The 12,417-nt window shown below is 38.0% G+C and overlaps 1 protein-coding gene across 1 annotated transcript in view; it reads left to right on the plus strand.

Moving 5' to 3' along the window:
• The window catches only part of SRP72 (signal recognition particle 72), a 30,512-nt gene extending 19,129 nt beyond the window's left edge, over nucleotides 1-11,383 (plus strand). The window contains exons 14-19 of the mRNA XM_004775485.3: nucleotides 377-480; nucleotides 625-702; nucleotides 1,661-1,798; nucleotides 5,678-5,715; nucleotides 9,183-9,342; nucleotides 9,973-11,383. Of these exons, the coding sequence (XP_004775542.1) occupies nucleotides 377-480; nucleotides 625-702; nucleotides 1,661-1,798; nucleotides 5,678-5,715; nucleotides 9,183-9,342; nucleotides 9,973-10,150 (696 nt within the window). The 3' untranslated portion in view covers nucleotides 10,151-11,383. The remainder of the gene's footprint in view (nucleotides 1-376; nucleotides 481-624; nucleotides 703-1,660; nucleotides 1,799-5,677; nucleotides 5,716-9,182; nucleotides 9,343-9,972) is intronic.
• The last annotated feature ends 1,034 nt before the right edge of the window (nucleotides 11,384-12,417 follow it).

Raw genomic sequence — 12,417 nt, forward strand, 5'->3', positions numbered from 1 at the left:
GCAAGGAGCCTGATGCGGGACTCGATCCCAGGACGCTGGGATCATGACCCGAGCCGAAGGCAGCTGCCTAACCAATTGAGCCACCCAGGCGTCCCATATAAGGAAATATTTCTAATTGTGAACAATCTAAAACAAGATAGGCTGTGATCCAAATTCATACACTGAAAAATTGGCCATCACTTGTATAATTTGTCTACCTCCCTCCCTGTATGTTTGTGTGATTTTGTTGTTGTTGTTGTTGTTGTTTAGTTCATTCAATCAAACTTTGAGGAATTTAATAGATAGGTCCATCTTAAGGGTCTAATGAATATAGTAACTTCATGTGCTTGGTAGATGTCTAAGTTAAAATTTTTTCCCTTTTTTATTGAACCTTTAGCCCAAATCTTCTGCTCATTTGTCCTTGATAAGAGAAGCTGCAAACTTCAAACTCAAATATGGGCGGAAGAAAGAGGCAATTAGTGACCTAGAACAGCTATGGAAGTAAGTTCTGAAAGCTGAAGATGTAAAAATGCAAATTTTATTGCTGTTATTTGATACAAGGAGGTTATTTTGCTTGTTTATTTTTTCCAGGTTCATAAACTGTTCACTAACTTTCTTTCTTTCTTTCTTTCTTTTTTTTTTTAGACAAAATCCAAAAGATATTCACACCCTGGCGCAACTTATTTCTGCTTACTCACTTGTAGATCCTGAGAAGGCAAAAGCGTATCCTTTTGAGCTTTTTATTATTCCAGACAGTTCCCAAGTAGCATGCTAGATCCCTTCCAATACCTATTTTGACCATGGCTTTTTCTGTTGTAAATTTCAGCAAACAAACGGAGCACTCTTCTAACTAGTAAGAGTAAAAATGAGAATTTATTGATCAACATGACTGAAAAATACAGTGATAGATCCAACTTGGGGTACGGTTTGATCCAGAAGCAAAAATGAAGTCAAGATGCAGTTTATATCTCTTCAGGTTCAAGTCCAGCCACAAAAAAAAAAAAAAGAAAGAAAGAAAAAGAAAAAGCATATTTTATTTGGGTAGTTGTGAAAGATTCTGAAATGTCATTCTCACTGAACTGCCTTAAATCACATGCCTAACAGTTACTGAAGATAAGAGATTCAGTGCCCTGATTGGCTGAGTTTGGATCATAGCCTCATCAGGGTGTGCTCCCAAACCCAAGGTGGAGTCATGGAAGTAGCCACAAGTCAGACCTTTGTGGCGAGCAAATCTATGTTTGGTAGTTGTTTTGGAATAGAGATTAAACCCCATCTTGAAGTACAGCACTGAGTTAACGAATAGATGATTAGATTATGATTTATTTTTTCAGGGTATGTAATATATAATTGAACTTATCAACTGATTTGTTATTTATTTTTTTAATTTTATTTGAGAGAGAGACAGCATGAGCGGAGGTGAGGGACAGGGAGAAGCAGACTCCCTGCTGAACAGGGAGCCCAATTAAGGGTTCCAGTTCATAACTTTGGGACCATGACCTGAACCGAAGGCAGATTCTTAATGGACTGAGCCGCCCAGGCGCCCCTAATTTGTTATTCTATAGAAGATTTGAGAACTTTTTTTTTTTCACTTTTGAGAAAGGATATTTTAAAAAAAGACTTTTCTTTTGGCAGACATATATATGTGTATACATTGTGTTCCTGAACTCCTGTTCGATTTCAGCCTTAGTAAACACCTGCCCTCATCAGATAGCATGTCTCTAAAAGTAGATGTGGAGGCTCTTGAAAATTCTCCTGGTGCTACTTACATTCGGAAAAAGGGTGGAAAAGTTGCTGGAGATAGTCAACCAAAGGAGCAAGGGTAATATTTTCGTTGTAACCTTCACTAATGTGGACTTTAAATTACATAAGGAATGAAAAATGCATTCTCTGAAATTCCTCCCGAATAAAGGTTAAGTCCCTCTTGTTTCTTTGTACCCTCTTTTTTGCTATACCCAATTCTTAGTCCTCGTTCTGTTTACCACTTCCCCCCATCACACCCCCAAATGAACCTTTTGTATTGAGTGTATATCCTTCAGGATCTTCTTTGTGTTTACACACAAAGGTGATTTAGAAATATTTTCCTTGGGTTTTTTGATTTACTTATCATTTTTTTACAGAAGGGGATAATGTTCTCTACCTTGCTTTCATTTACTAAGTTGTGGAGATTCCTCCATGTTCTTTTTTTCTTTTTTTATAAGATTTTATTTATTTGCTTGAGAGAAAAGAGAGCATGAGCAGAGGTGAGGAGCAGAGGGAGAAGCAGGGAGCCCCAAGGCGGGGCTCAGTCCTTGGACCTGAGATAATGACCTGAGCCCAGGTCAGACATTTAACTGAGCCACACAGGTGTCCCTTCTCTGTATTCTTAATATAGACATATTTCGTTTTTTTATACATAGTATTCCATTAGCTGGTTGTCCCCTACTTTATTTACCTGTAAATTTTTTATGTATATTTAGCACATCATTTAGTCATTCTATACTCAATTCAGATGAGGTTTATTTTGCTGATTTGGAGGAAAGATTAGCTAGCTTCATTAACTTTTACGAAGTCAAATCTTTTTATTCTTCCACTGGCCATCTCAGAAACACAGTGAGGCCTATAGTGAAATGTTTAAGATTCCATGAATAGAGACTTGGAATGAATAGAGAATGGAAGAGATCTAACCCTTCCCCAAATTTGTGGCTTTCATGGTTTTTCAGTTTTCTCCGTTTTAAAAAAACTTTTTTTTTTTTTTTAATTTATTGAGAGAGAGGGAGCTAGAGAGAGCACAAATGGTGGTGGAGGATCTCAGAGTGTGAGGGAGAAGCAGACTCCCTGCTGAGCAGGGAGCCTGATGTGGGGCTTGATCCCAGGACACTGAGATCTAACCCTAACCTGAGCTGAAGGCAGATGGTTAATGACAGCCACTCAGTCATCCCTGTTTTCTCCTTTTCTGACTGCCGTTTGAAATGTAAATTTTTTCCTAACTTAAAAATATGTCAGCAACACTATATGAGTAACTTCATTATGAACTCTGGTAAAAAAGCATTTTCATCCTCATAATAGAACAAAAAAATTTTTTTTATAATCAGAGAGAGGACTAGCAGGCACAAGCAGGGGTGGCTGCAGGCAGAGGGAGAAGCAGGCTTCCTGCTGAGTAAGGAGCCGGACTTGGTCCCAGGACCTCAGGATCACAACCCAAGGCGAAGGCAGATGCTTAACTACTGAGCCACCCAGGCATCCTACTCTTAATTTTTAAAACTAAGATTAGGAACTGTTGGCTCAGAAATACTACCTTTTCCCAAATTCCATTTCATCATATGAGTCCCATCTCAAACTTTATAAAGAACCCCAAAATGAAAAATTCAAGCCAAATCTTAAGGGAATTTTCAAATAATGCCTATTTAAACGTTTTCTTCCTCCCTCCTCCTCTTCCCTCCTTCTATCTCTCTCTCTCTCTTTCACCCTTTCTCTCTCTCTCCCCCTCCCTCCCCCCATCCATCCGTGCTCAGGTGGTTGCCTAACTGACTGAGCCAGCCGGTGCCCCGATTTAATTTCAGTATTTATTTTTCCTCTTTCAGAGTTGAATAATTAGAATATAGTTCTTTTCTAGTCCTTTAATCCTCTCCTTTTCCTTAGATAATTATTAAGGCTTTTTAATTTCACATTATTTCACATTATTTTCATTAGGTATTATTAAAGGCTTCTATGCTAACTTTTCGATATAAGAGTTTAGTTTTGTTTTGTTTTTCTTTTTAGGATTTTATTTTTAAGTAATCTCTATATCCCACATGGGGCTTGAACTCACAACCCTGAGATCGTGTTATGTGCTCTACTGATTGAGCCAGCCAGGTACCCCAGAGGTTTAGTTTCTTTTGAAGATACATTATGTTGTTGACAAAAAATAAGTTATGGTCCTTGCCCTTAAAAGAACCTGAGTCTAGCAGAAGAAAATATTGCAGTAATTGCAATAAAGGTTTATGTTCTGTGATTGTGCAGGGCATAGAGGAGTACCCTGGGGCGTGGGGAGGGGATGGTATAGTCCTTCCTGGGGACGGTTGGGGGTTAGGAAATCATCTCATAGAAGAGATGATTGTGTTGACTCTTGAGGAGGATGAATTAGGCCAAGTGTGAGCAAAGGCAAATAAGTAACAAATGGCAGAGAACCTTTGGGAAATTGCAGGTATGGCTGGAGAGTGATTTGTAGAGAGACAGTTTAGGAGGCTGTTACATAGTCCGGGTGAGAGATGAAGGTCTTTTTAAAGTGCAACACTGTGTGTTCGATTTCTTATTCTTCAGGATACCCTGAAAGAATTTCCACAATTGAATGGCTTGTTAGAATGAATTCTCGGCAGAAATCGTTGCTGTCTCATCTTTTTAGTTCACTGTTTCATAGTTCCCATAGACCATAGAGGCATATCACGTATGATTATGTACAGAGATATTTTTATGTCTTCCTCTTATAGCTGTCAGAGTACTTAATTTTTCTGAAATGGTTGGTTTTTTTTTTAAATTTCTCATGCTCCTTTCAGCATGCCTTCCCTTTTTTTTTTTTTATTTAGATTTTTATTTATTTTATTATTTGACAGAGAGAAAGAGAGAGCTCGTCGAGAGAGGGAATACAGGCAGTGGGAGCGGGAGAGGGAGAAGCAGGCTTCCCGCCCAGCAGGGAGTCTGATGGGCTCCATCCCATGAGATCATGACCTGAGCCTAAGGCAGACACCTAATGACTGAGCCACCCAGGCGCCTCCCCCTTTTTTAAGTGTACCTAATAAAGTTTTTTGTTTTTTTTTTTAAAGATTTTATTTATTTGACAGACAGAGATCACAAGTAGGCAGAGAGAGAGTCAAGGGAGGGAAGCAGGCTTCCTGCTCGATCCAAAGACTCTGGGATCCTGACCTGACCCGAAGGCAGAGGCTTTAACCCACTGAGCCACCCAGGCGCTCCCCTAATAAAGATTTTTAAAGATTCAGCAAACTCACCAGGTTTAAGATTTGGAAGATAAAAACAGAAAGTAAAAGCTTTTTCCCATCCCTGTGTGCTCTCCTCTCTCCAAGATCACAACCAATGTTACTTGTCTTACATACCCTCCCAGGGATAGTCTCTGCGTGTATGATACCATACATGTTCTTTTGCCGAAGAGTTTAGTTATTTATTCTCTAGTTTTGCCAAACATGTAACTTAAATTAGTATAGATTTTCATGCTTATGCAGATTTCTTCTTTTTTTATATAGACTTAATGTATGGCAGTATAAATGATACCTGTTTTCTGAAAACATTGCTACTCCTCTAAACCATTTCCCAAAAACTACAGTGTGTGAAGCTTGATTAAACTTAACCAGTATTGGGGTGTCTGAGTGGCTTAGTTGTTAAGCATCTGCCTTCCACTCAGGTGATAATCTCAGGGTCCTGGGATCGAGCCTGGTATTGGGCTCCCTACTCAGTGGGAAGCCTGCTTTTGCCTCTCCTACTCCCCCTGCTTGTGTTCCCTCTCTTACTGTCTCTGTCTCTGTCAAATAAATAAAATCTTTTTATAAATAAATAAATAAAATAAACTTAACCAGTGTTAGTATCCCAGCTAGTTAACATTAACTTTGGTGAGACAGAGCCAAATCTTAAATGCCTAAGGATAAAGTACCCAGCTCACTCTTCTGCACATGTTTAATGCTGTGTAAACATTTTATCATGACGATGGTAATGATTTTTCTTCTCTTTGTAGACAGGGAGATTTGAAAAAGAAGAAGAAAAAAAAGAAGGGTAAGGATTTTTTCTTTTTTTATCTTTAGCTTTTACAAGATAAAAGCTTGAGTTTAGCCCAGTATAAAAGTCTTTGGACAAAAATACCATTCTCTCTACTGTCTTTGAACAGTGGTGCTTATCTTGACTATATCTAATATTTAATTTTTTAAAAAAACTACAGCTCTAGAGAGTTTGATTGCCTGAATTCAGATTGTTGCTGTAGTTAACATTGCTCTTTTGTTGTGACTAAACGAATTACTTAATGTTCTTGCCCGAATTTTTCATCTATAAAATGGAATGTGACAATTTTATACCTCATGGGATTAAATGAGATACCACATGTGTAAAGATCTCAGAATGATGCTTTGTACATAGTAAGCCCTTTATTCTTTAGGCTGCTTTCAGCTACAAACTGAACTCTCATCAGACTGGATATTTATGAAAATTGCTGTGTATAGGAAAGCTTTACTGATCTAGAAGTTGTATCTCTTTATTCGTCTGTATACAAAACCAAATCCCATTAGAGTCATATATTTGTTAGCAACAGTAGGGGCTTGTCTTTTTTTTTTTTTTTTTATTTTAGAGAGTGATGCGGGGGTGGGAGAGGGCAGGGGCAGAGGGCGAGGGAAAGAGAGTCACAGGCAGACTCCATGATGAGCGTGGAGCGCAACACAAGGCTCAGTCTCATGACCCTAAGATCGAAACCAAAAGTTGGATGCTCAACTGACTGCGCCACCCAGGCACCCCCAGGGCTTTTCACTTACATCCAGCAGTTCAGAGAGGGCCTTTCTGCAGTTGTCATGTCTTTCTGATTAATGCCATGGGCCAACATAGGTCAGTGTCCAAGCCAGAACCATTAACCAGGGGAATGGCATGCATTGATTGGTTTAGGCCGTGTTTTTAATTCCTGGCAAGAGTAGGTAGAATTATCATGTTTGGCTTCAACTAGTCAGAAGTTATGCCTGGAGCCATCTACCTGTTCCTGAGTCTGGGAAATCTCTGCTCTAAATCAGATTCATTCTGTCTTTCCTTCTTTCTTTAGCTTATTTTTAATTAGGCTCCATGCCCAATATGGGGCTTAAACTCAACAAACCCGAGATTGAGTCGAATGCTAAGTATTTGTTTTATGTATTAGTAATATTGCAAGGGAACAACTGATAACTACAGGTAGTAATAGCCTGCAATTTTACGTTTTTTCTATTTTTGTGGTTTCCAGTTGGGTATTTTTTAAAACTTAAAAGCGATATATGCTCATTCTAAAAACAAATAAAACTTCCATCATTATACAATGGCAATAAAGCGGGGCACCTGGGTGACTCAGTGGTTAAGCCTCTGCCTTTGGCCCGGGTCATGATCTCAGGGTCCTGGGACTGAGCCCCACATCGGGCTGTTTGCTCAGCAGGGAGCCTGCTTCCCCCTCTCTCTGCCTGCCTCTTTGACTACTTCTGATCTCTTTCTCTGTCAAATAAATAAATAAAATCTTAAAAACAAACAAACAATGGCAGTAAAGCATGAAAAATTCCCCCAAAATTCATACTGCCAGAGATAATTACAATTTAACTTTTTTGTGTATAGAAACATATATTATTATACATTTACATGCTCAGTCACTAAAAGTTTTTACAAAATTGATATGAACAATGTCATCAGGATAATTTGTTTTAATCTTCTACTTTAGAGTGTATTGTGCAGACATTTCTCCAAATTATTAAATGTAAATGTACTTTTTAACCCATAGCTATAGCTTCTAATTTTTTTTTTTTTAAGATTTTTTTATTTGTTGGGGACAGGGAAGGTGAGAGAGAGCATGCGCAAGCAGTGGGAGCAGCAGGCAAAGGGAGAAGCAAGACCCCATCAGAGCCAGGAGCCTGATGTGGGATTCAGTCCTAGGACCCTGGGATAGTGACCTGAGCCGAAGGCAGATGCTTAACCATCTGATCCACCCAGGTGTCCCCATAGCTGTAGCTGCTTTGAGTATGGGCATACTGCAGTTTATTTAATAATTCTCCTATTGATAGACACTTAATTAACTAATTTATTTTAAGATTTTATTTATTTATTTGACAGAGAGAGACACAGTGAGAGAGGGAACACAAGCAGGGGGAGTGGGAGAGGGAGAAGCAGGCTCCCTGCTGAGCAAGGATCCAGAGACGGAACTTGATCCCAGGACCTGGAAATAATGACCTGAGCCAAGGGCAGATACTTAACAACTGAGCCACCCAGGTGCCCCAAGTTAGTTTATTATTTTAAAGAATACCATAGAGAATATTCCTTTTTTTAGATTGATTTATTTATTTTAGAGAGAGTGCAAGCGGGGGTGGAGGAGAAAAGGAGACTCCCCACTCTGCGTGGAGCCCAACAGGTTCAGTCCCACGATCCTGAGATCATGACCTGAGCCAACATCAAGAGTTGGATGCTCAACTGACTGAGTCACCAAGGTGCCCCCATATTCTTGCACATAACTTTGTGTCTAATGGGTAGCTGCAGGATAAATTTCTAGAAGTATAAATTTTGACTAGTACTGCCAAATTAAATTGCTCTCTACAAAGGCTATACCATTGTATGCTTTTGCCGTAGTGTTGAGTATTTTTTACTGTCTCATCAACACTGGGTATTGTTACTGCTTTTAATATTTGTTAGTTTGATAGAATTTTGCTACCTTTTTCATTTATAATTAGTGAGATAGTATTTTTTTTTAAGATTTTATTTATTTATTTGACAGACAGAGATTACAAGTAGGCAGAGAGGCAGGCAGAGAGAGAGGGGGAAGCAGGCTCCCTGCTGAGCAGAGAGCCCGATGTGGGGCTCGATTCCAGGACTCTGAGATAATGACCTGAGCTGAAGGCAGAGGCTTTTAATCCACTGAGCCACCCAGGCGCCCCGTGAGGTAGTAGTTTTTCACATGATTACGGATTTCAGTTTCTCCTGGCTTACCCAAATTACAGCAGTGCCCGTTTTTCTTTGCAAAAGAAATTAATTATTAATTAATTATTAATAATTATTAATAACTCTTTCTATTAATTAATATTAATTATTAATTATTAAGACCTCTTTCTGTATTAAGAATGTCAGACTACTATCTTATATAATATGCAATTTTTTTGTTATTTCCGTTAAAAATGTATCTCTTATCAAATGAAATTAAATATTTTTTATATAGGGGCACTTGTCTGGCTCAGTCAGAACTCTTGATCTTAGGGTTGTGAGTTTGGGCCTCACATTAGATATAGAAGTTATTTAAAAATAAATGAAACTTAAAAAAAATTTTTTTAATAGATACATATGTAAAGTCTTTTCCTTGATGGAAAATTTTGTGTCATGCTTAATAAGGTCTTTTCCCTGGCTAGATTATACAAATAAAACTTTCTCAGATGAACTTATTTCAGTTTTAATGTTATTTATTCCCAGGCCTGGACACATTCTTTAAGCAAACTATTTTGAAAACATTGTGGACATACCTTGTTTCTTTATCACTTATTACACAGGAAAATTGCCTAAGAATTATGACCCAAAGGTGACCCCAGACCCAGAAAGATGGCTACCAATGCGAGAACGTTCTTACTACCGGGGAAGAAAGAAGGGTAAAAAGAAGGATCAGATTGGAAAAGGGACCCAGGGAGCAACTGCAGGAGCTTCATCTGAACTGTAAGTCATTGCTCCTCAGCTGAAGTCACTCAGAGCATAGGTTGATTCTTTCTCAGATGGACTCAGTATCATTAGTAAGAATTTTTAAGATATATTTTAAGTATAAGGAATACAATCAATTATCTTTAATAAGTGTTTTGCCAGTACGCGTATGTAAAGGAAAGAAAAGGTGGTGTTTCTGGTTTGATTATATAGTGAATATAGGATTATAGAATTGTATCGTAAATGTTAGGATTCCAGTATCTTCAAAAGGAAGCTTACTTCACTGAATCCTTCAACTAATTGAGTATAAAGAACAACAGATACTATAAATAAGATGACTAGAAATATTAAAAATGTTACTAAACAAGTTATTCTTACATTGTAAGTTTATAAGTCATTTAAATTTTTTTTCTTTTTCCTATGCTTTCTAAAAATTGGCATGTACCTTATATTACTGTAACTCTAAAGCAGTAAATATTGTATTCCAAAGAAAAATGGATGGGAAGTTGGGAGCCCTCTTTAAAATAAATAGAATATGTGTGAGAGGTTGTTAGAAGTAGAAAGTGAAATCCCATACATATGTTTTTGTAGTCCTTTCCTTCGTTGAATATATGAATGACCAGCACTCTCCTGATCTGATGATTTCAGGGACGCCAGTAAAACTGTGAGCAGCCCACCAACCTCCCCAAGACCTGGCAGCGCAGCAACAGCATCAGCATCTACAAGTAATATCATACCCCCAAGACACCAGAAACCTGCAGGGGCTCCAGCAACAAAAAAGAAACAGCAACAGAAAAAGAAGAAAGGTGGAAAAGGTGGCTGGTGATGAGAACATTCTTTGCAGGCTATTTTTAGTCTCACTGACACTAGGAACATAATAAAGGTAACACAGCAAGAAGCACAGAGCTACTCCCTCTCCCATCCCCACATTTTCATGAAATGATTTTCTTGGGTATCACACAGAAAAATACCTTGCTCAAACTCTGCCTAGGCAGACGTGGCCTACTTGTACCACCTAGCTTTGCACAGATGATAAGGACTCAGAATAATTGGGCATTTTCCTACCTTGATCTCTGTTGCATTCTTTCTCTTTGTGCGCTGTGATCTGGTGTTTTTTCAGGTTCACAAACAAGGCATGTTATCCAGAGTTTCCTAGGATTTAAACAGAACCTATTTCTGTTTCAACTGGAGCCTGAAGATACTTTTTCCTATCAAATCCCACTTTAAATTATGTCTTAGGAGGCCTTAGGAGACTGAAAGTGGAATCTTCTGAGCATTCCATATATCTGCTTAGAAATATCATGTGATAAAAAGGGACCTTACTAATACACTGGTGTTTTTCACTTCATTACATGAATGACCACTGAAAAACTGAAGTAAATGTCGTGATCAGTTTTGACAGTAAATTCTCTGTCATGTGATCCTGGAGTATGGGAAACTATATATACATACTAAATACATAGTAATGAAATGTGTGTGTATGTACATACACACACACACACATATAAATTAGGACTCTTTTGCACCCCATATTGTTTCCAGATTATGATGATATTATGCTGACATTAGCCCCATTAAAGAACTCAAGGAAAATATATCAGTGTTGCAGGAAGTTGAACCCTAGACCCAGCGTTCTGAGGTTAGATGGGTTGGAGTGTCTCAGATAGAGAGATTTAATGGTCCTGTCAGGAGCATGAACAGTGACTTCTAGGTAGAGAGGAAATCTTCCAGAGTTCCGTAGTAGGCAACTTAACAGAACTTTTTGGCCCAGTTAATAGATCCTAAAATGATTTGCCTTTGTCATTTGGGGTAAGGTATTCATTACCCTTCTCAAAGTAATGAAGTATTGTACAGTCAGTGTGGTGTCGGTGTTGCTCTGGTCTTCCTTGCTTATAGGCCACTTTCCCACTGAACAGCTGTGAGACAGGCACACTGGGATGCCACCCTTGTTAGTATTCATTTTGTGCTGCCCAAGATAGCATTGAATTTAGACTTTGAGTATTTCCTTGTGATATTACTTCATCCTTGTTAATAAAGTGCTGCTGTGTTTGACTCTGAACATATCTATTGAAACTTCTTCAGAGGTGTTTTTTAAAAGGCGTTCCTCCTTTACAAGAGTAAGAAATGTGGTGCTGCCTAATCAGAATCTGAGGTAACATCTAAACAAGAGACCCTCTTATATATGAATGATTTATTATGACCTAATACTTTTTGAGCTTAAAGAATATTTTGGTAAGAGTGATGACTTATTCCTTCTGAATATATACCCCATCGCAGGAGTAATTGTTTGTAAGCTGTTATTTAGGATTCCATTAAATTTCTGTGGTGAAGGATAATCATTTTTAGGTTAATTGAGCCAGAATTTTGGTGAAAGTTATCCATTGTTAAAAATTTTGACCCAAGTAAGGCACCAACAGTGAAATTTGTATTTCGTTAGTCATTGGAATTACTAGCCATTGTTATTACCAGTCATTACTAAGCAACTGAAACCTCAATTTAAATAAGTCATAATTGTCAAATGAAGTATAAACATCTACATTAATTTTCTAGTAATTATTTCTTTTGGACAGGTCTTTAATCAAGGACATATACTTTGTGTGTAAGTGTGTGTGTGTGTACATTTATAAAAACCAGTATGGATACATCGATTCACTGTGGTACATTTTAAAATAAAATATTCTCTCAGTGTGTATAGATTAAGGTGTTTGGGGTTTTGGCATTTTATAAAGGACTTTCTGATTGGTATATCTAAGAATATTTTGAGCTGACTATCTAGAATTCTTTCTTGCCCTTCCCAGAAAGCTTCAAAACTAATCTGCTGGAACTGAGAGAACCCAGTTGTAACTTCAGTGACAACTTTGGATTCATATGTGTTACAATGTAACTTCATGTTCATATGTGTTTATAAACAAACTGAGGAGTAAACATTTTTAAAGTTACTAAGCACAGCATCTTCAAGGCTGCTTGTAAACTGTTCACCTTAAAAACATATTACTCACTCAAACCTGGAAACAGCCTGTCATTCACTGTTGTTTACAAGCCTATCTGAACAGTAGATCCTGATGAAAGAAAGCCAGTTTATTGCGTTAAGAT

The sequence above is a fragment of the Mustela putorius genome, unplaced genomic scaffold (assembly GCF_011764305.1).
Source record: "Mustela putorius furo isolate JIRA1106 unplaced genomic scaffold, ASM1176430v1.1 tig00000430_pilon_pilon_pilon, whole genome shotgun sequence".
In the NCBI taxonomy this organism is placed as follows: Eukaryota; Metazoa; Chordata; class Mammalia; order Carnivora; family Mustelidae; genus Mustela; species Mustela putorius.